This window comes from Catharus ustulatus, chromosome 15 (genome assembly GCF_009819885.2).
Source record: "Catharus ustulatus isolate bCatUst1 chromosome 15, bCatUst1.pri.v2, whole genome shotgun sequence".
NCBI classification, from domain to species: Eukaryota; Metazoa; Chordata; class Aves; order Passeriformes; family Turdidae; genus Catharus; species Catharus ustulatus.
This window is the reverse complement of record NC_046235.1, coordinates 10,165,508-10,181,515: the sequence shown is the minus strand read 5'-3', so window position 1 is coordinate 10,181,515 and position 16,008 is coordinate 10,165,508. Positions and strand designations below refer to the sequence as shown.

At 46.6% G+C, this 16,008-nt stretch overlaps 1 protein-coding gene across 1 annotated transcript; it reads right to left on the bottom strand.

The window, feature by feature from the left end:
- Nucleotides 1-1,384: 1,384 nt before the first annotated feature.
- SLC25A48 (solute carrier family 25 member 48) lies at nt 1,385-14,884 on the bottom strand. Its single transcript, XM_033073302.1, has 8 exons — nt 14,839-14,884; nt 12,958-13,001; nt 9,149-9,220; nt 8,259-8,511; nt 6,832-7,080; nt 5,504-5,637; nt 2,210-2,339; nt 1,385-1,638 (listed from the first exon to the last, which is right to left on the bottom strand). The coding sequence occupies exons 1-7, from the start codon at nt 14,882-14,884 to the stop codon at nt 2,217-2,219; spliced, it is 921 nt and encodes a 306-aa protein (XP_032929193.1). The 3' UTR covers nt 1,385-1,638; nt 2,210-2,216.
- Between the last annotated feature and the right edge of the window lie 1,124 nt (nt 14,885-16,008).

Genomic DNA, 16,008 nt, shown 5'->3' with positions numbered 1-16,008 from the left:
TCAGTTTTTTCCATATTGTTTATCAAAACCAGTTCCATGTATCCTAAAGAAGGTCAAAGGTGCTGTGAGCCTTCTCTCAGTGAAGTCCTGAGATGAAGCAACACCAGCTATTTCTTCCCCATTTTAAGGCCAGTTCTGGGAGCACCCACACTTCTGTTTTTAATCTGGGCCCCAGTGATGAGGAGCCCAAAGAAGGCACTGCTCCATTTCCAAGTACTGCTGCAGATGTGAAGTTTTAGGCACTTTCTGCTGAGATCTTCAAGTGTTGCGACCAATTCCCCCATTCATCCAGGAAGAGGATGTAAGATTTTTCTCTTTCCTTCTCCTCATTTTGAGGAGGAAAGCTGGATAGCTGCTCCACATTGTCTTCAGAAAGCTTTTTCTGAGGGCATCTACTGAAACTGCAGTCACTGGGCTTTTCCCCCAGAGCTCTTCTCCAGAGGCAGAGCTGTTCCTCTAGAAGGTTTCCCAGATGAAGTGTTGTCCTAGCTTATTCCCCCATGTGATGTGTCCCTCTGCACGTGAGCCTCCTTGGCCTCTCCTGCCAGTGCCACCAGAGTCCTCTTGTCACAGCAAAGCTGGTTCTTCTTGGGCTTTGGCATCAAAAGCTCCATGCTTAGAAAATAAGTCATAAGGATATTTAACAGCATAAAGAGAAATAATCATAATGTAAAAGATCTTGGAATAATGGAGAGGCTGAGGTAGACCAAAGAGAGACCAGGCCTGCCCCAGTGGTCTCAGTGGGATACCAGCTAAGAGCTGGAGGTCTGAAGTGAACTTAGTCCTAAAGAGACTGGTGATGGTCTGCTCACGGCTACAAAGTGATGTTTGCAGGTTTTGGCAGCTGGCAAGTCATGTCAGCAGCTCAGAAGGTCTAATGAGATACCTCAGGTCGCTCCCTGGAGGGCTGCACCAGGCAAGCTGTGTAAATTAATAGGCAGCCTTCTATATGAAATGCAGACTCGTTTTATTTGTTTCTGTATCAAAAAAAAGCAGCATAGTCTCTGAATTTAACATCCTCCTGTTTCCCAATTTAATTTATACCTTGGATAAAAAACTGAAGTTGTTGAAGCCTTTACATTTTTCATGGAAATGTGTTAAATTAAGCCAAACTGTGTTGTAGAACATAAGTGTTTGTATGGGAGGAGTCACCCACTTCTTTGAACTTGAAAGCAAGCTAGGATTTGGTGGGAATCGACCTTCCTACAGAAAAAGCATCTGTGTACCCACTGCATTTCCTCCTTTCCTTGTTCACCAAAGGAGATGAGTGTTAGAACTGTGTTGTACAAAAGACACTCCCTTGATGATTTGAGGTGGGTTGGGTTTGGGTGCATCCCTTGGGAAAGGGAAGTAAATTGTCTTCCTGGTTCAATACAAAAAATGTCATTGCTGAAGAACCTCACCACTACCACTGGAATTATCAAGGTGTTCTTAGTCAACAATGAAAGATTTGAAGTAAAATAGTCTTTGGATTTGACGGAGCTGGTGCGATTTTTGGAGCCCATGGACCACGTGTCCACAGCAGTTGCCGTAGGTGCGGGATGGGATCCTTGGTCAGAGCAGCTGAGCCCTCACCAGCACCACACTGCTGGTCTGCTCAGGAAAGTAGGAGACTTTCTTGTCTTCTTGGCAACACTCCTGAAATAAGAAAGAGGAAGATTTATGAAGTCCCACAGAAAACAGCAAAGATTGCCAAGAAAAATCTTGAGTATCTAGCTGCTAAATAGTTTCTTTAATCAGATGTTTTTAATGCTGCTCCTTTATGCAACTCTAAGTTAATGAGGGAAATAGTGAAACAGTGATTTAACAGTCAAGGCACTTTGAATGAGCTTCATTTCATACCTTTGGGGATGGAACAATTGAGGAATACTGAGTGGGGACTATTGTAAAAATGATCTTTCAAAACTTACAGAATATTAGAGAATAATCTCCTTTCGAATTTTTATTTCTGATTGATACTAATTAAGATAATCACAACAATCAGAACAGACTACAGTGAAACTCCAGGAGATGTGGACTGAAACTAAAATCCATTGGCACACTTGGAGTCTGCTCTGAATCCCACAGACCCAAATTGTGTTTGGCTATTCAGGTGTAGGTACCCATGTAAATTAGACGACTTTCAAAGGATCTATACAATTGCAACTCTATTTGATTCAAAGATTAATTCTGTAATTTTAATAAAGCTAGAGGGTCTTTATGTGCTGACCTGGCAGTTAGGAATTGGTCTCAGTTTGGCATTTTTTCATTGCTTTGAGAGAAAGTTCATAGCCAAGAAACATGGCTGCACTCGATGGGAATCCTCGCACTGTATTGACCATGAGGCCCCTACAAAAGACCTGTTGGGAATGGAGCAAGGTTAGAGCATAGGAATATACATGCTGTTTTAAGAAGAGGAGGAAAATATTGAATGAAGCCATGGTGGGATTCTGAAGAACTGAATCTTTTGGATTTGCTTGGAAGACACTCCTGCTGCTGGTGACACAGTGCTGCTGCACTGGGGAAGGGGAGCACAGTGGAACAAGTCACTGGTTTGGCATCACTGTGCTCCCTATGGACCCCCATCTGTGGTTACCAGCCAGAGTTAAAGGGCAAAAACTGACCTCGTGGAACTGGTGTGAACCAGAAAGCAAAAAATCTAAAATGTCTTTCAGTGTTGTCCTACCTAGCTACAGTCACAGGGTGAGAGAACCACAGAGTGCTCTGGGCTGGAAGGGGCCTTCAGGCTCACCTGGTTCTAACCCCCCACCATGGACAGGGACACCTCCCCTAGACCACACTGCTCCAAGCCTCATCCAACCTGGCCTTCCTTCCCTTGGCATGCATAAACATGGGGGATCATGCAAACCCCAGGGCACAAGAAGGTTCTGTTTTCATGCAGGAAATGCTCTGGCCACCAGGGCTGGGTCTGTGGCACAGAAGATGTTTGGCAAGCAGAGAGGGAGCAGTGTGGCTGTGAGCTGGCCCAGCTGTGTGGGCACTGTGCCATGGGGAAAATTTTTCAGGTTTCACCTTTGAGCATAGAAAAATTTCTCAAATCAACTGAAAACCAGGCTTCCTTTGTATCTGGCTGAGAACTCTCTCACTACTGCCTTTGGGAAAAATATTTGATAGAAGCTGATATTTTCCCATGAGTCTTCCTAAGGTCAAACTTCAGTACCCATACATAACCTAGCACTTTAATTAAGATAATAAATATCAGCTTTGAGATGTCCTTTTTCTGGTCAATTTTTTTTTTTTTTTTTTAAGATGCTGGCTTGTACAAGAGTGAAAGATTATATGGCTTTTAACTGCTTGAACAGTAAAGTGTTTTTGAAAAGCCTTGTCACTTCTGACTCCTGGCCTTGACTGGTCTGTCTTTGAACCCCCCTCTCTACTAACACCAAACTTGATGCCTGGTGTGTGTGAGGACGTGCACATACTGCTCACTTTGGGGTAAGTCTGCTCACAACATGATGGTTCTGGGGTATATCTCTGCTGGCCTGTTTTTCACAAAATCACTCCATTAACCACCAAGGCTCATCACAAGTCACTAATCTAAAACACCACAAGTTCAGAATAGATGTGAAAAGGAACATGAGCAATCGAACCCCTTTCCAGGCTTTATAACTGCAAAGTTCACACAGCTACTGTAAAAAAACATGAAAAATTTTGGCCCTGAGATCAGAAGCCCTTAGATTTAAGCATATAACTAATTTTCCCCCTGAAATTACTGAACTCTACTAAACATCATCATATCTTGTGTCCAATAAATCCTAAGCATAGTGCTGACTTGTTTGAGACAGAATCAAAGTATACTTACATAGTTTAGATAAAGCTTTCAATGTGAATTGCAGTGTTGGGACATTTAGGATATTATTTGATTTATTGGGATGTTTTATTTTGTTAAGAAAGGGAAGTTTCTGGGAGGAAATTAAATGTTTTTGCATTATCCATAAAGTAACACAAGAGACCTAAGTTAAATAATAATAAAATTTAGGATGAAAAGTCCAGAGAAATAAATTTTTCTTATCAGAATGAACATACCTGGTTAAGGAGAAAGACAAGGGTATAGTTGAGTTTCTCTGTTTACATCAGGCACTTATTTCCAGCACTGAGAATACTGTTCCTTTGTCCCAGAATTAAAACATCCAACCCTGGGTTTGCCATTTGTCAGCTGTGAGTCTCCCAAATTTAAAAACATTTTCCTTACAAGAGCAGGACCCAGTCTTGCTATCATCTAATTACTCAGTGCTACTGACAGCTTTTTTGGGGCAGGTGCCAGATGTGACAGCAGAAAAACTACAAGTACAGAACTCCACCAGAAAACTCATTTAGTTGTTAATTCAGGCAGGACAAGGAGGGCAGAGGATGAGGATGAGGATGAGGCTGCAGAGAGAAAGGAAAATGCACGGAAATTCCCATTTCATCCGCCCTGGTGTGAAAGTGCACACCATGTGGAATGCACAAAGCAGGTGGGCATCCTGTCCCCCATTTGATTGTCCAAGCACAGTCCTCAGTATCTCTCCAGGTGCTTGAGCTTCACATGAATGTGACTTTCTGCACTCAGTGGCAAAAGCTGAACCAGACCACAGGCTCCTGTGACAGCTGGCATAACATAGTGGCATGTTGGCAAATACTGAAATCACACTGACATGTGATTTTGTGGCTTACATTCCTGTTTTTATTTTCCTTGTTACATTTCTCTCAGAATGTGAAAATTAACACTTTGAAGCTAAGACTACATGCTGTTCCAGTGATAAATACAGATTTATTTCAATATCAGAAGACGTTACTTCCACAACCATGCCTTGGCAGCACAATAAAGCTGCAAACCATTATTCTCTGCCATTCACATTTAAATGAGGCAAAGTTTGCAGGTATCAAGGTTGCAAAAAGCTTGCATATGTCTTTTATTACACTAAAAGACAAAGTCAGGAAAGGGAGATAAGTTGTTTGGCATGCAGCCCTTCTTCATGTTCAAAATGAAAGCAATTCTGATTTAAGAATGCTGACAGTCAACTCTACCATGGTGCAAAATGAGCCAAGCAGTGCAAAAGCAGCATTAGTTCCACCAAAGCATTGCCCACAGTGACCAGACACACCCAGAGTGCCGGGACAGTCCCACCAGAATCAGTTCATTGACACCAAATTCAATGGGAAACATTTGACCTCTGCATTTTGCAGACGAATCACAGAGGTAAGACTTTCTAGTTCTGATTTATGATAAGTCAAATTATATCCAGGATTAAGTGCACTAACATGAAATGTTGTTTGAAGTTAATTACAGCAGCAGTGTGTGACCCCCAGTCATTCATTTCTTCATTATGTAATATGCATAATTACTCTCACTATTTTGATTTAGAAGGAATCTACACTATAATTACCTACTGCCATTTTAAAAATTTAGCTAACTGGCTGTAGCTGTCTCTCAACTCCGCAGGTAAGTTTTTTTACAGCCACTGTATTTTGCAATTGACAATTAAATACCTGATAACCAGTTTTAACTTCAAATGTCACTTACTTTCAAGCCCTCGTTCTGGTAGCTCTGCAACATGCAGTCAAGAATCCCTTTGTACTGGTTTAAATAAACTCCATCTGCCTGAAGTCTACTTTTCACAACATCCATTGGAGTACATACCGCCCAGGAAACAGCTCCTGGAAAAATACAGAAGTATTTGAATAATTTCTTCTCTATACTTCCTTACCCACAGAAATTCACATCTATCACATCATATTCATGCCATTTTCATGTCAGGGCATTCACCCTGCTCAGGCACAAAAACAGTATTTCTGGAAGAAAGTTCCATGTTTCTAGAAGAAGTGTTTAGATTTTGGAGGTTATGCTCCTGATCAGATGCAGGCAACCCAAGAGGGGCTTCCCCAGGTGCAAATACATATTCTGCTGTGCGCCTGGTGGAACATGGACATGCCATGGGAAGAGCCTGAGCTGCCACTTGGGAGGATTTCAGAAAAGATGGAGTCTTCTGATAAATCCATTGTAAAGCAAAATTAGGGTTGAGGATACAAGTAATGGGTAGATGCATCTCAAGCTGCCAGGATTAGGCTCCACGCAGTGAGATACCCTGTCATTCCTCTAAAGAAATGCCAATTTCCATTGATCAGCCTGCCACTGAGTGGGATGGTTTGCCTCTGGAAAGATAATGACTGCAATCCATGGCCCAGCTGGATACACAAGAGTTTGTTTGGATCTACCTGAGTGTTGGAGCACACTAGAAAACCTATCCAGAGGCACCAGGGGCTTCTTTATTTGAGGAGAAATAGAGAAGGCATTTTGTTATCATTACCTGAGCTAAGGATTGACTTGCCTTTATGAATCTGCAATTTAGAAATGGCCAAGAAGTGGGGAGTGGGAGTAGGGGTGACCTTTCACATGGTGGGGGACGCACATGCCAGTTTTACTGGCAAGTGTACACATGGAAAAAAGAAGATCAGTAACAGTCAACTGGGCTTCTGTGACGTGTGGTAAGTGCACACCCTCCTGGTGGACAGCCAACAGGTTGAAGTCCTCTTCTGGAGGCATCTTGGCTTCACATATCCCTGGCAATGTGACTGGCAGGCTGCCCTGAGGCATCCAGGGAAATAAAGGCACTGTCTGTTCTCCACTGACAATGAGCCCAAGGAAGGTCTGATAACATGACTTCTATAGTTTGACAAGTCATAAAGTAGAGCTGCAGTGCCAAGGAACCCAGCCCTGGGGCAGGAAGGTCATTCAGTGCCATGTCCTGGTGTTCAGGAGCAGGCAGTGGCCCTTGAGTCACCCTTGTAATCTGCCCTGGGAACCTTCCTGTTCTTGTTCTGCCAGTGCTGTGAGGAAGTAAAGGTGCTTACCTGCTACACCCCCTGCCACCCAGATAGACAAGGGGTTAGGAGACATGCTTCCATCAGGAGTTATCCAGTCACAGAACATTGCGTACGGGATGAAGTAGGCGCAGTACCCGGGAACATCCCTCAGGAGCATTGCTACGTTGCCTCGGTATATTCCTGCTATCCCCTCTTTCTCTAGGATTGTCCTTAAGCAGTGAATTGGGCCTCGGTACACAGGAGATCCAGGAACTCTGGAATTTAGTTTAACGTTTGCTACAAAAAAAAAAAAAAAAAAAAAAGGGGAAAAATTAGAATATTGCCACAGAACTCCTCTCCAAGCCCATTGCCATTGAATAAAAGTCACTGCCATCCAGTTTCTTCTGCTGGGGTCAACACATAGCATGGGGAAAAAGTTTTAGGAAAGAGTATTTAGGTACATTTTCAGAACACATTTAGACACTTCAAGACAGATTTATCTTAGATGCATGGCATACCTCCCAATAGGTATGTGCCAAGTGAGACTTTCAAATGAGTTTAGGGCAATGTGCCAAATTTTCATGGATTTTAACTTCAACTTATGCCAAGTCACATCTTTAAAAGCCTTAACGTCTTCAGAGTCTGGCCCTTCCCATGCAGACCAAGTTGTTTTTGCAAAAGGCATTAGGTTGCTAAGCCACATGGATGCTTTAAAAATTGACATAATATTGTTCTATCAAAGCAACAGAAAAATGCCAGCATTTCACCATTAAACACCATGACTGTAATTGTGAGAAAGGTGAAATGCTGAAATCCAAGCTGTTCAGCTCTGAAGCTGCTCCATGTCTTCATTTGACTGTGCATGTACTCTGGTGGGGTTTGCTCCATGCTGGCAGCCTGCAATGGAATTCAGCTGCTGTCTGGAGCTGAAGCAGCTCCTTCTGCCTACAGCTTGTGGACAGGGAACAGCCACCCACTGCCATCCTGCTGGTGTCCCCTCCTGACCCATCCTGCTCACAGCTGGACTATCTGGCACCCCATGTGAAATAAGTCAGCACTTCTTAAATGTAAATGGGAAACTTCTGCTTTTGAACAGAAAAGGGTGGAATAACAGAGGTTTATGGGCAACCATGCATGGGACTGAGAGTGTGCAGAGATGGGGAGCTGGCACTGCTGCTGGCATCCATGGTGGTGCTGCTGGAATCTCCAGGGGAACCCACAGCCCAGGGACTCACAGTTTCTGCAGCTTCTGGTCTTGAGCAGACCTGCCTCATGTTCCTTATAGATCCCAGCAAGCTGGAAATGCCATTGATGAAAACCCTACCCTTGAGCTGAGCAGGATGGGGTCCATCCTCGGGCAAAAAGGGGGAGTTTAGCCCAACTGCAGCAGCACAAGGCAGCAGAAAGCCCAGCTTTGAACAAAGTTGTATGTACCAAAGACTGGCAGAGACAGGAAGAAGAAACTTTCTTCCTACCTTTGTTGTATGGCTGTGTTTGCATCTGTAGCCTTATCTTGACCAGTTCCACAGGAGTGCCAATGCCCACGGAGATGACCCCTGCCACGATGCTGGCCAGAGTCATGTCGGTGAGCGACGGCGCGGTGGCCGGGTCCCCGTGGCGGAGCTGGCTCAGGAGCCGCTGCACGTTGCTGAACACACCAAACACCACCGAGCTGTAGATGCCAATGCTGGCCAGTGGGAAGGACATGCCCTTGAAGAAGCCAGCCAGCTATCCAGGAAAAAGAGCAGGGCTTAGGAGGCTGAGCAGGACTGAGCAGTGTAAACCCCAGCTTGTCTATCAGGTTAGAAATCACAGAATCACACAATGGTTTAGGTTGGAAAAGACTTGAAAAGTCATCTCGTTCCAATCCCCTGCCGTAGTCAGGGATGAAATGCAAATCCAAGTAGCAGATGTCTCTTGGAACCAACTGTTTGCACATGTTGAGCAAAGGAAATTGGTTCATGCTGCTAAAGGTTTATAAAGATTTTGCAGAAGACAGGATAGGGTTGAAAGGACAGGAACCCATCTAGAAGTGCCTCATATAGACAGTGTTTGTTCTGGCTTCACCAAAGGCAGCAACAACCCTCTGGAAGTCCTTTGCCAGTGGGATTAGGCAAAACAATCACTGTGGATGCAACCCATATGAAGACACTGATCATTCCATGCCAGGGATCTCTCTTTTCCCTATGGGCATGACCAAGTGGATTACCTTAGAGTTAAGCAAGAGAAGGCTGTAGGGATTTGCAGGCTCAATTGCATAAACTTTATTGGTGTCAATACCATTTTGTAGAATTGCTTTATGTATTTATCTATTTATTGACTTGCACTTTCTACCAGCACACTTAAAGTACAATGAAGTACTTACAGACTCATTTCTGTACACAGTGAGAACACACTTGAGTGTATTTCCATATCCTTGTCCAGCTTGCAAACGAGTCTGCAAAAGACATTTGTAAAATGTGAATAAATTCCTATGCTTCCACCCTACTGGAGGCTCATGGTACATAAACAATGTGTACTTTGCTTTGAGAGCAAGTCCTTCATTAGTCATAAAGAGAACTGAGCAATAAAATAAGATATATCCACCCTCTTGAACTTTGCCAGAAGCAAGGCTAAGCAGGATCTCACAGACTGAAGCTCTGCAGCATCTGGAATCAATGACTGTCAAACTGCTCTCCAGTCTGGACCAGCCACCCTGACCCAGCACAGCAGGCTGCTGGTGTGCAGTGCTGTCATTGGCAAGGGTCTCATTTATGTGGAAATTGGAGAGTGGTGTGGTCTTCCCCATTTGGAGACTCTCAGGGAAGGCTGAGATGTTGCAAAGGGAGGAGAGGTGAGCTCCTCTGGGATATTTGTGCGGCCCTTCTGCTCCAAGGTGAATTTTAAGACATGGAGATACTAACTGGAGCTAAAATAATTCAATGCCATCTCAGAAATTCTCCATGCTTCACTCAAAAACACAGTTTCATATAATTTCAAAAAAAGACATTTTGTTTCTGGCAAGCAAATTGGTTATACACTTTCCAACAGATGTAAGAAATGGCATGTGAGTCACAACAAAGCCTATAGGATTAAACATTTCCCTTTCTCAAATGTATATATTTAGATCATCTTTCATTCAAGCTGCTCACAAGGTTGCACTAGAAACATCCTAACAAGGGATTCATTTTTTGGGATTAGAGGTGTGCAAGGAAATGGAAACACTGTTCACTTCACAGGACCTCAGGCTTCATCTTGGCTGAGGCCAGAGCTCATTTTTTTATAGAAAGACATACACACTCCATCAGGAATGTTTTTAGGAAATGGGGACAACATTTCTGACTATATTTATCAGCACTGCCTCTAGCAATGAAGTCTGAAGGGACACTACCAACCTGCACTGGAGGGGTGGTATCCAATCCCCTCCACTGGCTCAGCCCTGATTTACACCAGGGTGAAGCAGGATTTGGGAATTTAAAGCCCAAAGAAATGTGTGTCTGCCAGAGCTCGTTACTGGTGGGATCTTCTGGAGAGCAAACAGCAGGTTGGATGGCACGCTCATTTGGCCCAGAGCTCTGCAAAGTGGCTGCCAGTGCCAACACGGGACCCTGGCAGGGGCAGGAGGGACCAAAGCCTGTGTTCAGCCCTCAGCCCAGGCTCGCCCCTGACACTGTTTGCTGACATGGAGCACCCCCACTCCACACCAGGCCTGGCCAGAGGCCACAGAGAAGCAGCAGAAAAAGCAGAATATTTACTGAGCACTCAGAACAAGCTGGTACATGAAGATGGTGCTGTGGCTCACGCAGCACACATTGTGCAATGTGGGCAGGCCCAGGCTATGGGTGCAGACCAGGCACACTGTGACTCACACTGGGGATGACAGGGCTGGGGGGGGACCAGGGGAAGGCGGCTGCACCCTGAGTGACCTAGGACAAGGCGACCCCAGTGCCCAGCCCTGAGTTCCCTCCTGGCTTCATCTTAGTCCAGACATTTCCACTTCACTTCCATGGGCTTGGTTTTTTTCCTCTTTTACCCAGTAACCAGGTATTTAGAGGTCCAAGTTAATATATTTTTTGAGTAACTGGGAGCAACTGAGCATTTTCACACTCTGGTTCTCACGCACATGTCCCTTAGCTAATCTGTTAACACCCAGCACTGAAGTCCCTGTTGGCATCTCTGACAAAGTCAGCTACTACCAGTATGGATATGCCTCTGGAAAGTTCTCCTTTTTGCTATGTTTTGATTAGACAGAGTTCTTTGGTGAAGCTGAAGAAAGTTCTGGGGAAATGAATGCAATGGGTAGGATGAAAAGTAAAGGCACAACTTTTAGAGTTTTGCAAGAACATGGGAAAAAACAGCTGCTGGGGTTTGATGGAATCTGAAACAACTGGAAGAGATGGTTGAAGGGAGAAGAGATGGCTTGATGGGATCTGCAGTGTAGATGCCACTTACCCCACAGAGCCTTATACTCAGTCCTGCCTCCTCCTCTAGATGGAGAAAGACCCCTGATCCCCTGAGGCTGCAGCTGCTGCTGAGCAGCCCCTTTGCTGGCCTAGTGCTGTGTAAAAACTCTCTTTTCCACCTTCCTGCTCCTGAATTTGAAACAAAACAAGTCTGCCTACTTGGTATTCCCAAGGCAAAGCCTTGCCCAAAGCTGAGAGCAACAGAAGGGGCAGCCTGACAGTTGTCTTTATAACCACTGAACGATGGGCTTGCTCTTTCTTGGCATCCAGAAACTCGATGTTTCCGCGTAGGTTTCTCATAGTCAAACTCCCTCAAACCAGGCAATGATGCCATGACCACCACCCTGAGATGGGGATTTGCCTTGGCAATGCTGTCAGAGCCTACCTTTGCTGCCTGTGCCCTGCCCATGCCTGGGTGGTGTGGGCATGGGGTCTGCACCCACCTTCCCACAGGGATGCCCTTGGGGTATCACTTTAGCTGCTCAGAAAGAACAGGGTTGGTTGGGCATCTCCTGATCCCAGGAGAGCCAGGTGTGTCCAGGGGATGGCTGGGGAAGGGTGTGGGTGTCGTGTGGGCCATGCTGGGCCCTGCCTCCTTGACATCACCCTCCAAAAGCCTTTAAGGTGCACACATGACCATTGGCTTTTGGGTTTGCCACAACCTGCCCTACCTGGTGCCAGAGCCAGGCTTGAAGCAGAGTGGGGAACAACACGGTCACAGAATTGTAGAATAGCTCAAGTTGAAAGGGATCTTTTAAGGTCCTCTGGTTCAACCTCCCTGCAGTGAGCAGGGACATCTCCAACTAGACCAGGTTGCTCAGAGCCCCATCCATCCTACCCTTAAATGTTTCCAGGGATGGTCATCCTCCCACCTCTCTGGGCAGCCTGTGCCTGTGTTTTACCACCTTTTTTGTATAAGACTTCCTTATATCCAATCTAAACCTATTCTCTTTCTGTTTAAAACCAGTACACCTTGTCCTATAGCAACGGGCCTTGCTAAAAATTCTGTCTTTATTTTAGACCCCTTTCAAGTACAAGAAGACCACAGTAGGATTTCTCTGGAGCCTTCTATTCTACAGGCTGAACAACCCCATCAACGGCAGAGAAGCTGAAGTGATGAAAGCTGCCCAGAAATGCCTGGACAAAAAAACAAAAGGAACAGGATCTTCCTCCTATCTCTGTCTGCATCAGTAGGGATGGTCAGCTGGGTTGAGTCAGGATGCCCTGGCGTGTGCATGGGCTTGTCTGCATCATGCTGACAAACACCTTCTTACTTCTCTACATCCTTCAGTTGGAGGAATAATTATCATTATGGAATCATAAACACTGTGTGTCACAATAATAATTTCAGAACTCTGCCCTTCCAGTGTTACTAGCACTAGGAAAACACATAAAAATGTGCCTGCAGCAAAACCAATACAGTTCCCTTAGTGCCCTTTGAATACTAGTCTGTGGCAAAGTTCAATAAAACATTTGCAGAACTGTTCAATGAACCACACATTAAGTAAGGCCAGGTTAATTTTCAGCATTAATTCTCCACAGAGGAACTTGCACGTATCAGTCAGTTCTTCTAGTTTCTCATTCAAAATGACTATTGGAGAGGAAGAAAGCCTGTGAAAACATTCCAAATTCCCCTTTGGGACAGTGAAGGTCCTTCAAGGCATCAGCTAGAGAGAAGGTCTGAATTGGTGGAGGTTTGAGTGGTGATATGTGAACACTGGAAGTGCTTTACCTTGACTGTGTCCAGGGGATGGCCTGCAACCACACTGGCAACTCCTGGGAATGAAAGCAAAGTATTATGCAAAATATTGAAGCTTTTGCGGCAGGACAGGACGCAGTGGGTTTAGAGGAGAGAAAAGATTTGCATAGGAACAGTTGTAAGGGGCCTAGCCAGAGCAATGACCAGCATGATGCCCTGTCCTTGACAACAGCTAAAAGCTGAGCTTAAACACTTTTCTGTGTACGCTCTCCTGGAGTCCTTCAGCTTCACGTCTCAAAGGCAGTGGAGAAGGAGAAGTCATACTTGTATATTCTGTCCAGGACCAACCCCTTTTGCAGTCCTGTGAGCTCACACAAATTTTTAGCCTCAGAATGGTGAGATTCAACACAAGGCAATGCTTTCTCAGAGTGGTGTCCTAGCTGAATGCTAAGGGGACCTGCGAATTCCTCATCCTTTGCTGTTTTAAGAGCCATTTATAGAGAGATACCTGTCAGAGTAGATTCAGATACAGAGGATCCTGCTCTGTATAGATCTCTCCAGTGCCATCCTGCCTTCCTCCCCATGGTTCTCTGGGGAGAAATTGGCCCATATTCTCTTACCACTCACCCACCTACTCACACCACTCTCTGCCAGAAGCTGTTGTGTCAGCACAGAGCACACTTTGGTTTCCCTTTTCTCCAGAAGAAAGGAACACCTGTGTGCCATGGCCAGAATATGGTTTTGTGTGTTTGTTGCAAACAACACTGGCAGGTTTTAGGTTTTGTGGAGAGTGGGTAAACTGTGATGCTTTCTCACCAGCAAATCTCTGTGCAAACCAGTGCCCACAAGTGCTTTGGGGACTATATGTAATTTCTCACTCATTGTGGATTAGTACTGAAAAGAGCATGACATCCTTGGTCAACATATTATGATTTTTCTAAAAATGTGTTAAGAAATGTCCCATCTCCTCCCAGACCTGGGACCACTCATGGTCTAGTGCTTTGAAAACTCTCAGGTGCCACCATTGCTGAGTGCTGGTGGCTGTTCACCTCCCAGGACATCCTGACCCATTGCCGGGGATGTGCAGCAACAGCTCAGGGCAGTGGGGCACAGAGAGCAACCACAGCCTACAGAGATCCAAAAATCAGCTGCTCACACAAATTTTTGGCTGGGCTTTTGGGTTTTTTACTCCACGAACTAATTAAGCCAATCTGGCAGGACGCTTGTGAGCCCCCTCACATCCTGCTCCTGTGTCGGGTCTCAAGGGTCACCTGAGCAGAGGTTTGCTCTTTGGTGGCTGGTGCCACAGTGGACCCTCTGTCCTGCCGCAGCCCTGGGGGCAGCAGAGCTGGTGACCCTCACATTTGGGCAAACCCAGTGGGCATCTCTCAGCTCCGTAAACCTTGTCCCATTACTGACGTCTCTACGTGTCTTTTGGCGTCCTTTTCTTTCTGTTATCAATTTCCCGGTGTGTGCCATCGGAATTCCCAGCAGGCAGGATCAGTCCCTGCCCTGGCCATTAGCCCGGTGACAGCGGTGGGACGGCGGGGTGAGAACCAGGCAGTGCCTCTCCAGGGGATGGGGACACGGGAAGCCCCGGTTTGACAGCTGCCAGTGCCCTCCGAGCCCGGCGCTTCCAGCGGCGGGGACAAGGACGGGAGAGCCGGCGGGAGCGGGGGCATGCGGGGCCCCTGGGAGTCGGCTCCGCACAGCAGCAACACACGGTCTAAACTTGAGTTTTAAATATCCCGCCCATGCAAGTGGGATCAAACGGCACTAGCATACCAAAGCAAAGCAAACAGTGGGACACGCCGGGCAGAGGCACAGCCCGCGGGTGACCCGTGGCTTTTATCCCCGGGCACCTCCGCCGTGCGCCCTTCGCCGCCTCCTCCCCGCGCTCACGGCACCACTCACCGCCCACCAAGCCCGCCACGAAGTCCTGCAGCTGCACGCTCCCCATGCTGAGCGCCCACCGAGCCCGTCCCGCGGGGCTGGGGGTCCCCGCCGGGCTGGGGGTCCCCGCGGGCAGCGCTCCGTGCGGGCTCCGTGCGCTCCGCGTTCCGCGGCTCCCAGGAGCTGTGATATCACACAGCGCTGCTTAAAGGCGCCGCAGGGGCCGCGCAGACACCGCCCGCCGGGGCGGGGAGGGTCGCGGTGCGGGCGTGACGGCGGCGGCAGCGCCGGGGCTCGCCCGTCGGGAGTGGGGGCGGAGAGGCTGCGGGAGTGGGGTCAGGCTGCACATCACCCCGGGTTCGCCCTCGGGAGTGGGCACAGAGAGGCTGCACATCAGCCCGGGTTCGCCCGTCGGGAGTGGGGACGGACAGGCTGCACATCACCCTGAGGCTGTGGCAGCGAGGAGCGGGAGGAGCAGCATCGCTCCTTGGGCAGGCAACGGGGGACGGGGCTGAGCGTGATGGGGGGATGAGACAGGGATGTGGGGAAGATCATTTACACTCGCTAATTGAAGATGTAAGTACAGAGATAAAGAGTATTACACCCTTAATCACTTGAAAAATATCTCGGTTGCCTTCATTGAAATGACTGCATCATCGTTTGAGGAGATGCCCCCAATTTCTGTATAATCTTTCCAGGAGATAATCCCAATTTTTGGTTTTTTTGGGAAGCAATGAACAATTGCCCCCCTGAGCCATTCCTTCTACATACATAGTATTCACAATTTTCTTATACATCTGTTACACTCTTCTCCCTCTGTCCTGTCTTTCCCAGAGTCAAGATTCCAGATCTGGTTTATTCTCCTTCTATGCAAGATGCTCCTTTTCGCCCTCCTCAATCATTTTTGTTTAAATTCTTTCAACTGTGCAGCCAAAAGTACAAGTGATAGGAGAGAACCAGTCAGCAGAATAAAGATATTTTCTGTTTTGATCTCAAACCCTTTTCTGGGGATTCCTAACATGCCTTTCTGATTGGGGCTGAAGGCTGGACTCCCTCTCTTGAATCCTGAATACCTGATCTTGAGCCCAACCTGGCTGTTGTGCCTCCTCTGTGCCACTTTCAAATAAATCTAATGTCTTACACCTGAACACCATCTGGCCACTCAGCCACTCACCATCCTCAACTAGCTCT